Raw genomic sequence first — 13,746 nt, 5'->3', positions numbered from 1 at the left:
GAACCCTTGGAGATGGCTGCAACCCCAGCAATGTGTCATGGTGGTGGGTAGGTGCTGGGTGTGCACAGACCTGAAGAAATGGGGGTCTCACATTTGGGGTGGGAGCAGGAGGGTGTTAGAGTTGAGCTGGGTTCACATGGGATGGGTGGTCTGTTCTGCTGTCTCAGTTGTCCCCTTTTTACGCTGACCACAGTGATTTTTACCTGTGTCAGGAAGACCCTGCAGCTTTTGTACACCTGTTTTCATTATCAATATTGTTTTTTTTTCTTAGTATGACACAACTTCATAAGGCTGAAGCTAATTGAACAGACCATCAGCTCCACAGGGTTTGCCTAGGAGAGGCGCATCATGCATCCCCATGGGCTGAAGAGTGTAGGGTGGCTTCATCTTGCTGAGGATGTGTCCTAGATGCTCAGCACCCATGATGAGTTGATCTTCCTGGGCAATGGAGAAGACTGAGGTGTGTTGTACCTGACCAAAAGTGGGTGTCAGCTTTGGGATGGGTTGAAATCTTTCTGCAGACAGCAGAGCCTGGCTCATGCTTGGACTGGAGCAAAGCAGGTGCATGCATTTAGTGGGATGCCTGCTGCCAGCACAGTAATGTTCGGCAGCCCAGCCATGCCATGAGCAGCATGGTGATGGAGAACTCCCACCTCTACCTTGCACAGCACACTTCATCCCAATGGATCCTGCGTCACATGGCAGATGTGATGCAGAAGGCAGGCTAGGAGGGCAGCACAGGTACTCAGAGTGATGTGGCAACTGCTCAGCAGCAGACACCAGCTGTACGTGTCCTTATCTGCAGGAAATAAAGAATATCCCTATGAAGTCATGGCTATAAACCCAACCTTCCTGACGCTTCCTTTCAGGAACTGCAGGGATCTTGATGAACGGAGGGGAAAGACCAAGCTGAGTCCTCCATGAGGAGTCATCACCTTAGTCCCTACCCTGTGAAAAATTGCATACATCACATCCTGTCAAAAAAAAGTCCAATCGCTTCTTAAATTCAGACAGGTTTGGTGCAGTGACTACTTCACTGGGGAGCCTGTTCCAGTATGCGACCACCCTCTCGGTGAAGAACCTCTTCCTGATGTCCAGCCCAAAGGTGAAAAGGTGAAGGTGGCAGCTGTGGGAGATGGGCCCTGAATATCTGTGGCTCACTTGGTTGTCTGCCCAGATTCACTTACCTGAAAGGGGTCAGTAGCTAAGGCAATATCTGCAGCTACTTGTGCATTTTCTCTGGGGCATTTTTCCATGTTTGTTTTATCCACCTGCAGTGCAATTCTTGAGAATTTCCTGCGTGTAAAGCAGGCAGGCTGAAATCTCCTTATGCATCTCTTCAAGTCCCCAGGTTTCCTTGAATAAGACATGCTAAGAAACAGTTTCTCACCTTTTGTGTTGTGGGAATTGAGAGCACTCAGCATCTTGTAGGAAGTGTTTCACATCTTGCAGAAGGAAACAGTTACTGAATGTAGTTCATCAATGCAGAATGCTGTGATGTGATTTAGAAGCTCATTAGAGATCATAATCATAGTGGCAGATGTTGGTCGAGAGTAAGAACCAGCACAATGGAAAATAAGGAGCTGCTTGCCACAAGGTTGATGAAGTTTTGAGGACACTTCCAGAAATGCCTGAGTTCACATATGATGTAGTTCACATATGATGTGGAAGTTGTTCTCCAGGTTTCTAGGTGCATAAATCCCTTGAAAAATAGGATGTAAGTGCTCAAACATCTGAAGTCCTTTTCAAGATATGACTCCTTGCTTGTAAGGAGTAAAACTTCAATGAATGCGTGTCTAATAAAGCCAGCATTAAACTTGGATACGATGCTGTACTAAAGGAGTTTTAACCACATATTCAGTGTGGGTTGCATGCAGTGAGGATGGGGATTTGTGGGGCGGTGGGATAGCCCTGCTTTTGTGACGGCTGAGCCTGAGCTCCTTCCTTTCACACTTAACTTGGGCATGGGTTGGGGCAGCTCCTCCACCTTCCCCCATAGGCAGCAGGTCACAGCTGTGTTTTGGGGGAGCATCCCGAGGTGTGCCATCCACTTGGAGGGAGGCGAGAACAAAATGGCAGTGAAGAGCCACGAGAACCTCTCCAAGGTAGTGTAAAGAAGGCAGTTGCACCACAGGGCTGTGCGTGGTAGTTGTGACAAAGGAAACTGCGTAAAGCCATCATCTTTCCTTCGGGAACCCATCCCTCTCACTAGCTGAGCCATGTGAGTGTCTCAGTCCCTGAAGTGATGTGGTTTTGCACAGGCTGACATCCGGTGTCACCACATCCTTGCACATCAGGAAGTGTGCCATCCTCCTCCTCGGTGTTTTTTTGGGGAGTGTCTCTGCATGCTGGGGGCCTGGATGGCTTCCTGGGGAAGCCCAAGTGATGCTGGCACCAGGAGTGACTCGGCTTTAAAGCCTAACTGTATGATTTTGGTAAGGGGAGTGTCTTAACAAAGCCTTTCTCATTGGGATGTGGAGTCACCTGATGAAAGCATGGCCGGATAACAAAAATCTCCTCGCAGAAAATGAGCTCTCGGTTGCTGCAGCGCTGTTCTTGCGAGGCTTTCCATCTGCCACACAAACAATATCTGACTGAGCCCAGCAACGCTCCGTGCCAGCAGCATCGCTCCTGACAGCTTCCAGCTGTCGAGCAGGCGCGGGCACCCAGGTGCCACGGTGAGCCAAGGAGCGTGCGATAACAGCCCTGTGGGAGGAAGGAAGGGAGGCACCTGGTGTGAGCCCTGAGCGTCCCCAGAGGGGAGCTTTGTAGAAAAGGGTACTGAAGAAGCAAAGAGGATGGGTCCACGTGGCCCCATACAGACACTGATTCACTGGGGTGAGTTCCTCCTAGTGATGTGCCAGGCTCTGCTGTGAAATGAGGCTAAAAGCATGCAGGGGATGGTCCTTGTGGAGCAGGCTGGGGCTCAGCTCAGTGGCTTACTGCAGCCCCTTGTGGCCCTGACGCACCTTTTTGGGAGGTGGGAGCGCCTGGGAGCCACTGCGGGCCCCTGAGCACAGCCAGAGCCTCGAGCTGCTACTGTGGCACAGATGATCTCCATAAACTGTGATGACATTAATCTAATGTATGCGTTCTCCTACAAATGTGAATACCAACAAATACAAATTCTATGCAAATAAGGCGCTCGCGCAGTATGTGCAAATGGCTGAACATCTGAGGACTCAAATATTACGGCAGAAGTTTCTCACAGGGATGCTGGATCCAAAACGTGCCGCTGCGGAGCCCGTCTGCGCTCCCACAGGAGCTTCCAGGTGAGGCGGAGGGGGACGGCACCACCAGGAGCCAGGATGTGGGCGCCTGAGCATCCCATGACTGATCCCAGCAGGGCATGAATGTGATCCTGAAGTGAGGCTGGGGCAATGCTGCCACTGGTGAGTGTTGTGGGAAGGTGAGGGCCTGAGCACAACCCCCCTGTTAGGGCTGTTTTTGGAGACCCAGCACTGTGTGGATGTGTCCCACCTCTGAGCCAACATGATGGGGATGGGGGTTTACGAGAGGAAGCAAGTCTAAGGGGGTTATTCCATGGATGGAGATGTTGATCCCTTAAAAACAGTCCAGCTCTTGTGGTGCTGGCATGGAGATGGCAGAGGAGAGCTCTAAACCACCCTTGAGATGTCTGTGGGTCCGTCAGACCGGGCTGCTCACCTGGCACATGTGGTAGGTGCCTGTTTTTATTTGTGTGGCCCGCTCAATAAAACAGGCAGAGCAAACCTGTACCCCTGGATAAGAGTTAAAGTTGGCAGCTCCCAGTGCACTGTGAAATCTTGTTGGATTCCTAGGAGCTTTTTGCTACTTAGCACTGGACTTTTCTCCTTTCCTAATCCAGGTATTGCTCAAGTTGTCACAAGAAGTTTTGGTTTACAGCCCGTGTACCCCCTGCTGGCTGGCACAGACCAGAGGACAAACAGGTCCCTGCTTCTGCTCCGGGCTGCATGGAGAAGGCAAGCCCCAAATTCCATTTTGGGGATGGGGAGAGCAAGTCCTTGGGGCAGGGGCTTTTCTGTGGCTGGGAGGGGAACGATGGGGCAGCACTGCCAGGGATGCTTCAACCCAAATCCTTCCTTCCCTGGCAGCTATTGTTTCCCAGAGCCCGTTCCCAAGCCCTTCCCTTGCCTCTGTTTCACGGGCTGTAAGGAGGGGACGCTGCACTAACACGCTTCTTTGTTCCCATGTAGATTCTTGCATGGATATATGATGCCCCCCACCCCAAAAGCGCATCTTATAAAATAGGAAAAAATCCCTTTTCGAAGTGCTCATTTAACGGATGGAAAGGATAGAGGAATTGTACAGAGCAAAGAAATCTTTAAAAACGAGGACTGAAGCAAATATAGCTTAGTAGTATACTAGTTACAGAATGAACAGCATATTGTATGTGCTGTGTTAGAGGTATGTTATGAATAACAAAAGCACTGGAGCATTTACATATTTGTTTTCAGAAATCCTGGCAGTTGGATTTCACCATTCTGCGCCTCTTTGCCAGAATCACTAAACAGTGGTACATATGGCTTCTGAAGTACCATATGCCGTAGAAAACGCGAGCTGATGCCTATACTGATGCGACACACTATAGTCTTTATTTAGATTTTTTTGCAGTTTTGAACAAAGAATATTAGATCATGCAAAACATTGTGCAAGCAGCATGTAGTAGTACATACAGTAAAACATAATACATTGCGACCGAAGAAAAGCAAACTTTAAAAAAAAAAAAAAAAAAGGAAAGAAATGATAGTATTGGGAATTAGGATGTGCACGTGCCAAGAAATGTATCAGGCAGCGCGACACGGCTTTGTACGTCTGCAGCAGGAGATTTGCTCGTGCTTAAAGCAAAGAGTTCAGAGACAGAGCCCTGCAGATGAAGTGGTTTTGGATGGAGGGGCAGCTCGAAGAGATGCTCTCTGTTCCAAAAAGGACCGAGGCTGGTGCTTCATTTTGTGCTTGAAGCCCTCAGGGAGCGGAAGCCGCACGTGCAGGAGCAGCGGGAGCGCTCTCCTCTCCCACCTCACTGCCCGAAAATAGCAACCGGGAGCACGGCTTTGATGGGTGATGAGAGGAACACCTTGGAAATGAAGGGGAACACGGCTGCAAGCACAACGGGCCAACAAATACAGCCTTGCACTGAGATAAATGGGGTTTTGTTGTGAGAAGGGGCTGTAAAAGATGCTTTTTCCCTCCCAATCCTACAGCTCCAGGGCCTGGGTGTTGTGTGTTAGGAGGCACGGGTGAGGCACGGTGAGCACCTCAGGCCTGCGAGGGAGGAGATGTGAGGGCACAAAAAATTGTGGCTGAAAAGCTCTTACTTCCCTGCTGGTTTAACACAGTGGGAAGGGGGAGAAAAGGGACTGAGAGAAGAGAAATGCGTCTGGGGTGATGGGTGCTCTCATTGAGCTCAGACAGGAAGGTGCTGCATGGTCCCACTGGGAAGGGAGCACTGTCCCCAGTTCAAACATCATTAAGTGGCTGCAATTTTATGGAATTAATGAGGGGGGGAAGAGGGAGGAGGGAGTCCACTTGCTGCCAGCTCTGCCACCACGGTGGCAGAAGCAGTGCCCGCCAGGTTGAGCACAGGGAAAAGGAGGCGAGGAAGAGTCTGGGGAGAAAGGCGAGCTCCAGCAGGGCTGCCTAGGGAATGGGGGCTACAGCCGCCTCCCAGCTGTGGGCTTTACCTCCCGATAAAAACCCTAAAAGCATGAAAAATAATACCAACAATAATAATAATGAGCATCCTCGTGGGCACCTCTCAGCCCTCCCGCCTGCCCCCGGCCGGGTTCCCAGCCCACGCGTGGTGCTGCCGAGGATTTTCCTCCTCTCCCCATCCCATGGGGGGCCGTGTCCCCCCCCTCGGGCTCAGCCTGCAGCCGTTTGCTGCCCGGGACGGCGGCGGGGCCGCCGGCAGCATCCTCGCCTTCGTCTTTCCTCTCCTGCCCTCCATCGGAAGGAAGGGAGCCTTCACCCTGCGCGGGGATGCTGCGGCCGGGGGGGCCCGAGCGGGGCCCGATCCCCGCACTCCCAAGCAGCCTGCCCTCCTGCCGCCCGGGAGGAGGAGGAGGAGGAGGAGGATGAGGAGGAAGGCAGGGTGTTCTGCCGCCCCTTCGCGGCTTTTCCCCGGCCTCCTCCGTCCCCTGATCGGCGCGCGATTAAAGGTTTCTGTAAATCTGTTCGCATCCCCTTCACGTGGGGCCCGCCGCTGCCGGCTGTATTGCCCTTTAGATGCCTCTTCCTTTTTTTGTTTTACAATTGTTGTATCAATATAATGCTTCCTTTCTTCCTCTGTCTCTATAGATACAGATATACAAGGCAAACTAAAGGTTTCGGCCGCTATTCAGCGCCTCCTCATTTGTCCCGGAGCCCTAACAGTGGTGCCCTTTCTCTTCTGGCTGCTTTTCCCTGCTTCTGGAGCAGCAGTTATGGGAGAAGCAGATGGCTACTGATTGGGTGAGCTTTGTGGCTTTAATACTGAATACTTTATGGAAAAGGACTTTATCATGCTTGGTTGGTCAGAGGAACAACGGGATGAGATTTATGACGAGAGAAAATAAATCTTTCTAAGTTGCAGGCTCCTTCACACACCCTGTGTTGAGCCGCCGTGGCAGGGATGGAGCCGAAATCCTCCGCATCCTTCTTTCCGTCCGCCCTGCCCTCTGTCTGTCCTGCTTTCTGGTGCTCTCCCTGCACCCACCAAACTTTGGGGGGCTCTTGCTCAGGCCTGACCAGGGGGCAGCCACCCCCTGGAGGGGCTCAGCACCATGAATGTCACACAATCCCCTTGAACAGCCACAGAGACACCCTAACGCCCAGACCCCACATCCCCTGGAGATGGGGAGCTGGTCTCAGTCCCCCCATTTTCCTCTCCCCTGCCCTGAGAAGGTAAAAATGGGTGAAAGCTTTGTGGGGTTTACACGAGCCCTGGCACTGCTGCCAAGTAGGGTGAGGAGGGGAAACACCGTGCCGAGAGGCAAAATGGTGAGGTACAAAGTCAGAAGGAATTCATAGCCAGCTAGGGGAAAAGAAAATAATAATCCGAAGCACGCTGCTGAATATCCATTAATACATGGAAGCAGGTCCTGTGTTGGCTCAGGAAGAAGTTCAGGGGAAGTTCAGCCGGGGAGCCGGTGGCATCCCCCAGCCGAGCACAGAGCTGCGTCCTGCAGGAGGCTGGGGATTGGCGCAGGGGGCACCCAAAACTGGGAGATGGGGCTGGAGGGTGGCGGGAGATGCTGGGGGGCAAGGGTGGTGGGGCCCTCCTGGGAGCCCTGGGGAAGGGCCTGTGCTGCCAGAGGCCTAGCTGCGGTGGCTGCCTGGGGGAAGGCAGCCGCTCTGCACGCGTTTCTCCAGGCACCCGGAGAGCTTTGGTTCAGTCCCATACATGTGGGCACCCCAGGGGGCTGCTTCCTGGCCACGCAGCCTGGGACAGTGCAGCTCCGAGCATCCTTTATGCTGTCCCCCCCCCTTCATAAATCCTGGGGAGTCCCCTGGGTGAGCCAGACGCAGCGGGTGCCCCCACATCCCTGCGTTTCGGCGCTGCTCGTGTCGCCCTTGGGCTTCTCCCCGTGCTCCAGACAAAGGCTCTGGGCTCCTCCAGCGAGCGGGGCTCCGGCTGCGCTCCCCCAGCGTGGCTAAACGGGAGGCGACCCCACAGGCAGCGGGGTGTGCGTGTAAAGGCATCGTTCTGCGAGGCTCAGCGGCACCCGTGCCCGGCACCCAATTTCTGGCAGCATCCGAGGCTGCCTCAGTGCCCCAAAGTGCCCCGGCCGTCCTCGTTAGTCTCGGGGATTTTCGGTATCCGACGCCGTGTCGCAGCGGCTGCCCAGTGCTTCGTGTGCCGTGGTGGCCCTTAAAATTGTCGCCGATGGAAATAACGGGTCCGTTTTCTTTCCCCCTGCTAATGAGAGACAATTGGACAATTTATGTCACAAAGCGAGGGCTGCAGCATTTAAAAGAAAAAATAAGAGAGAGAGGAAAAAAAAAAAAAAAAAAAAACGGGAAAAAGGAAAAAAAAAATCCGGCTCTGAAGCAGGAATTAAATCCAAATTTTACAGGAATTTTACAGACTCCCGTGTTTTTAATGTTTTGTCCGTCTCCGTTTTGGGAGACGCTGGGTTTTGTTGAATTAATAAGATAAACGTTGAAAGCATATTATAGGCAGCCTTTAATCCTAATGCAAGGAAAATCGTAATTATGTCGAGGATAAGTGAATTTGAAAGCCAAACATCAGCCCACTCTCTGATTGCAAGCAGCGCTCCGTTCGCCGCTGGGAACGGCTTTGTGCCTTCTTTTGTTCAGCCCGGGCTTTTTATTTTCTATTTTAATTTGGGGGCGTTTGGGGTTTTGTTTCGTCCGCTCGCGGTCGCTGGGTGGTTTCTGAAGCCCGAAACGCCAGGCGGGGAGGGGGGGAAGCGGCCGAGGCTCCCCGAGCCCCCCGGCTGGGCGGAGAGGGGGTACCGGGGGGCCGGGGGGGGCCGGGGGAGGGCCGGGGGCTGCCGGAGACCCCCGGGGCCGCCCCGTCGGGGGGCGCTGCCCCTATGGGACCGCGGCTCCGGGGGGCAGAGCCGTCGGGGGGGGGAGGAGAGCCGTCGGGGAAGGAGCCCCCAGCCCCGATCCGCTGGGAAAAGGATGCGGGGGGGTCTCCCCATCGCCCCCCCTTTTCCTCCGCTCGGCGGGGCCAGGTGAGGGCCGGGCGGGCCGGCAGCGAGCGGGCGGCCCCCGAAGGGGTTAAAGGGAGGGGACGTGGGCTGTCACGCGTCATTGGGCAGCTTATGTGCGGCAAACAAAAAGTGTGGGGCTGCCCGCCGCTCGCTCACTGCACCGGGGCCGGCTGCTCGGCTCGCCACCCGGCTCCAGCCCTGCCTCCAACCCTTCCCTCCCCTTCCCCGGGCCATGGAGCGGCGCTGAGGCCGCCGGCAGCGGAGGCAGAGGAGGCCGGAGGCAGCGGAGGCCTTTGTGCCGCTCGCCGGGGCGAGGAGGGTCCCCCCCGCTCCCTGGTGAGTACCCCCCGGCCGGGGGGAGCGATGCCGGGGGGGGGGGCACGGACGGCCCTGCCCGCACCCCCAGACCCTGCGGGAGCGGCCCCGGCCCGGACAAAGGCAGCGGCCGGGGGGGGGTCGGGAGGGGGCCGGGGGGAAGCAGCCGGGGGGTGGCCGGGGGGGGCTGCAGGAAAGTTTGGCGGGGGTCGCTGCCCGCCGCTCGTTTCGTTGCGGGGAATAACGCCCCCCCCTTCCCCGGGCTGCGCCGCAACGGGGAGGCGGCGAGAAGGGCCCCCCCCGGCCCCCTTTCCCGGCTGGGGGCTGGCAACCGGGGGGGCGAAAAGGTCGGGGGGTGCCGGGGCTGGACCCCGAAAACCGGAGAGGGAAGGCGGCGGAGAGGAGCGGGCGGTGGGGAAGAGCGGGCAGCTTGCTCCCGAGCAGCCTCGAAAGGACCAAATTGGATGGCAGATGGGGCGGGGGGAAGGCGGCATGAAAACTAATCGGGTTGCGAAGGGAAAGGGCACCCGCAGCCCTGCGGGGAGCGCCGGTGCTCGGTGCCCGGTTCCCATTTGCCGGTGCCCGGCTCCTTCCCCCGGCTCCTCCGCCCGGCTCCGTCCCCTCGCATCTCGGGAGCCGGGGCTCCCCCTCCTCCATAAATAACCGCGGCGAGGTAAAAATAATTACCTCTGCTTGCTGCTTTTAATTAAAGTCTCGGAGGGAAAGTGCCGGATTATGGTAATGAGCAGCCACGCGTCCCCCTCGCAGAGCGGCCCGGGAGGGCAGCGGGTATGCCAGCGCCGGCAATGACGACCCCCGAAACCCCCTGGCCCCGCTCCGTGCCGGGGCTGGGGTCCGCGGGAGGATTTCTCAGGGTTTTCTCGGGGTTTTCTCTCCCCCGGTTCCCCCCGGAACCATAAATCACGGCGCAGCCTCCTCTGAGCTCCGTTATTTTCTCCTTTTCCAGCGCTGCTGCTTTTCCTATCGAAACCCCGAAAGGCAAACACAACTACCTCCTTTTTGTCCTTTTGTTGTTGTCCTGGTGGTGTTTTGTGTTTTGTGGGTTTTTTTTTTGGGGGGGGTCGGTTTGGTTTTGTTTTCCCCCCACCCTTTTGTTTTTATCCCCCCCGGCGCCGCCGCTAACGCGCCCGCCTCGCCCCTCTCTCCGCCCGCAGGGATGGAGGACGCCGGCGTGCAGAGGGGGCTGTGGGACGGGGACGCCAAGACGGTGCAGCAGTGCTTGACTGACATTTTCACCAGCGTTTACACCACCTGCGACATCCCGGAAAATGCCATTTTCGGCCCCTGCGTCCTGAGCCACACGTCGCTCTACGACAGCATCGCCTTCATCGCCCTCAAATCCACCGACAAGCGCACCGTGCCCTACATCTTTCGGGTAAGCTCCGCTCCCGGCTCGGGGGCAGCCCCCAGCCCGCTCCCCCCGGGGGCTCCGGTGCCCGGCGGGGGCTGGCCCGGCCCGGCCCGGCCCGGTGCGCGCCGTCGAGGCGGGCTGGCTCCCTACGGCGGCGCCTTGCAGGTGGACACGTCAGCGGCCAACGGCTCGGCCGAGGGGCTGATGTGGCTGCGGCTGGTGCAGTCGGCCCGGGAGCGGGAGGAGCAGAACCTGGAGGCCTACATCAAGAGCGGGCAGCTCTTCTACCGCTCCCTGCGCCGCATCGCCAAGGACGAGGAGCTGCTGGTGTGGTACGGCAAGGAGCTCACCGAGCTGCTGCTGCTCGGCCCCGCCCGGGCCCCCGCCCGCTCCAACGGTGGGTGTCCCCCCCCGAGACCCCCGAGTTTCCCCTCTCTGCCCCTTTTCCCGACGGCGGGAGACGAGGGGACAGCGGGGCCGGGAGGAGAGGCTCCCCTCCTCGTTCCCCGCGGCCCCAAAGGGGCGGCCGCGCTGACAGCCCCCCGTGTCCCTTCCCCGTCCCCCCGTGTCCCCGCTCAGGCTCGCCGCCCTACGCGTGCCCCGAGTGCAGCCAGCGCTTCCAGTTCGAGCTGCCCTTCGCCGCCCACCTGCGGTTCCGCTGCCCCAAGAGGCTGCACGGCGCCGGCACCGGCCCCGCCGAGCCCCACGGAGGCAAAGAGGCCGCGGGCAAGGAGCCGGAGGCCGCCAAGTTCTGCAAGCCGGCCGGGCCGCTCCACCACCCCTTCCCCGACGGCACCGCCGCCACCAAGCCCTCCACGGACTTCCACAACCTGGCGAGGGAGCTGGAAAACTCCCGCGGCGCCCCCGGCTCCGGAGGCTCCCCGGGGAGGCCGGCGCCCCCCGACGGCGCCCCCGAGGCGGCCGGGGGCAAGGCGAAGCGGCGCTACCCCGAGGAAGAGGAGCGGGGCCGCTTCCCCACGGAGCGGCCGGGGCTGCCGTCGGCGCCCAAGGAGGAGCTGGTGTGCACCCCGCAGCAGCAGCAGCAGTACCGGGCAGCCGGCTCCTACTGCGGCCTGGAGGAGGGGGGCCGCCTCTTCGCGCCCCCCAGCCCCGAGACGGGCGAGGCCAAGCGCAGCGCCTTCGTCGAGGTGAAGAAGGCGGCCCGCGGCCCCGAGCCCGACGGCGCGGCCGAGGAGGGCCAGGAGCGCGCTTCTCCCCCGGGGACGGGCACGGGGGGACCCGGGCCCGGCGGGGGGGAGCCGGGGCTGTGCCCCCGCGGCTCCGGGGGCCCCCTGGGCGCCCGGCTGGAGGGGGGCAGCCCGGCGCGGGGCAGCGCCTTCAGCACCGTGCCGCAGCTCGGCGGCGGCCCCGGCGGCGGCCCCGGCGGGGCGGAGGAGCGCAAGAGCGCCTTCTCGCAGCCCGCCCGCTCCTTCCCCCACGGGCCGCCGCTGGTGCTGGGCCAGAAGCTGGGCGGCCTGGGCGAGCCGTGCCCCGACGGCTCCTCTGCCGCCCCCGGCCGCCTGTACGCCGCCGAGGCGCTGGCCGTCAAGCTGCCCGGCGGCGGCGGCGAGGGGGCGGCGGGCGGCGGCGGCGGCCCCGGGGGCGGCCCGGGGGGCGGCCCGGGGGGCGGCGGGGGGCTGCCCAAGCAGAGCCCCTTCCTCTACGCCACCGCCTTCTGGCCCAAGAGCTCGGCGGCGGCGGCGGTGGCGGCGGCGGCGGCGGGGCCCCTGCAGCTGCAGCTGCCGTCGGCGCTGACGCTGCTGCCGCCGTCGTTCACGTCGCTGTGCCTGCCGGCGCAGAACTGGTGCGCCAAGTGCAACGCCTCCTTCCGCATGACCTCGGACCTGGTGTACCACATGCGCTCCCACCACAAGAAGGAGTACGCGCTGGAGCCCCTGGTCAAGCGGCGCCGCGAGGAGAAGCTCAAGTGCCCGATCTGCAACGAGTCCTTCCGAGAGCGGCACCACCTCTCCCGCCACATGACCTCGCACAACTAGCCGGGGGGCACGGCGGGGGGCACGGCGGGGGGCGGCGGAGGCGGCGGCTTACGAGTACATTGTTTAAAATGTCATATATTGCAACATATTGATGCATTTGTCATACGTTTCTACTTAAATTATTGAGCACTTATGGTTTAGGTGTAAGAATAATTCTATGTCAGGGTAAATTTTTATTTTAGATATGAAGCTACGGGGGGCGGCGGGGCGGGCGCCGTCTGCGCCGGGCTCCGCTTGCACCGGGCTCCGTTTGCACCGAGTCCTCTTGCACCGGACCCCGCTTGCACCGGGTCCGTTCACACCGGGCTCCGCTTGCACCGGGCTCCGCCGCCCGCCCGCCGCCCCCTTCGCCCCCGCCGCCCGCCCCCGCGTGTAACTTCGTGCCCGTGAAATGGAGTCTCAATAGTTCCGTGTTTCTTTTCATCCCCTCTTCCCCCGCCACACGCACCCCTGGAAAAGATTTATTAAACTTTATAGTTTATCTGGGTATGTTGGATGCTTTGACAATAAATGACTTTATTTTCTTCAACGCGGCTGCACGTTACTCGGCGCCGGGGTGGTGGTGATGGTGGTGATGGTGGTGGGGGAATGGTGCTGGGGTCGTGTTGCTGGGGTCGTGGTCCCCATCCCGGTCCAGGTCCTCGCCCCCCGCAGCCCCGCGGCTGCCCCGCACCGCCCCGCGCTCGCCGCTCGCTGCTTCCCCTCTCGGTCCTGCCGTGCCTGCCCGCTCCTTCGTTTCGGTCTGAACCGCATTCTTCCTTTCCTCCTCTCTTTATTTCTTTAATTTTCTTTCTTTCTTTCTTTCTTCCTTTCTTTCTTTCTTTCTTTCTTTCTTTCTTTCTTTCTTTCTTTCTTTCTTTCTTTCTTTCTTTCTTTCTTTCTTTCTTTCTTTCTTTCTTTCTTTCTTTCATTTTTTCTTTCATTAAAAAAAAAAATCATTCTATTTTTCCATTTTTTCTTTCTCTTTATTTCCTCTCTCTTTCCTTTTTTCCATCCATTTTCTCTCTGTTTTCCTTTTCTTCTCTCTCTTCCACCGCTCCCGTTTTCCTCTTTTCTCTCTCTACTGTCTTTATATTCTTCTTTATATATAAAAAGAATATTCTATCGCTTCCTTCCGTTACATATTTTTGGTTTTCCTTCCATTTTCCTTTCTCCGTTTTCTTTTCATTTTTCCTTTCTTCTTTTCCTGTCTCCCTTTTCCTTTCATTTGCCTTTCCCCTTTTCCTTTCCCCTTTCCTTTCTCCTTTTCCTTTCTCCTTTTCCTTTTCCCCTTATTCTTTTAATTTCTCTTTTCTCCTTTCTCTCTTTTCCCTTTTCGCTTTCTCTTCTCCTTTATTTTTTCTTTTGATTTCTCCTTTCTACTTTTTCCTTTCTACGTTTTTTTCATATTTTTAATTTT

At 57.9% G+C, this 13,746-nt stretch overlaps 1 protein-coding gene across 1 annotated transcript; it reads left to right on the top strand.

Annotated features, from left to right (window-relative positions):
- Positions 1 to 10,155: 10,155 nt before the first annotated feature.
- Positions 10,156 to 12,347, top strand: PRDM8 (PR/SET domain 8; the record flags this gene model as incomplete). The annotated part of the gene is made up of 3 exons (XM_084285860.1): positions 10,156 to 10,374; positions 10,516 to 10,747; positions 10,930 to 12,347. 3 exons carry the CDS (start codon positions 10,156 to 10,158, stop codon positions 12,345 to 12,347), a joined length of 1,869 nt encoding a protein of 622 aa, XP_084141986.1.
- Positions 12,348 to 13,746: the final 1,399 nt, after the last annotated feature.

Source organism: Netta rufina, assembly GCF_964035555.1.
Source record: "Netta rufina genome assembly, chromosome: 4".
NCBI lineage: Eukaryota > Metazoa > Chordata > Aves > Anseriformes > Anatidae > Netta > Netta rufina.
The sequence above is the reverse complement of the archived record's forward strand: the minus strand, read 5'-3'. Positions and strand labels throughout refer to the sequence as shown.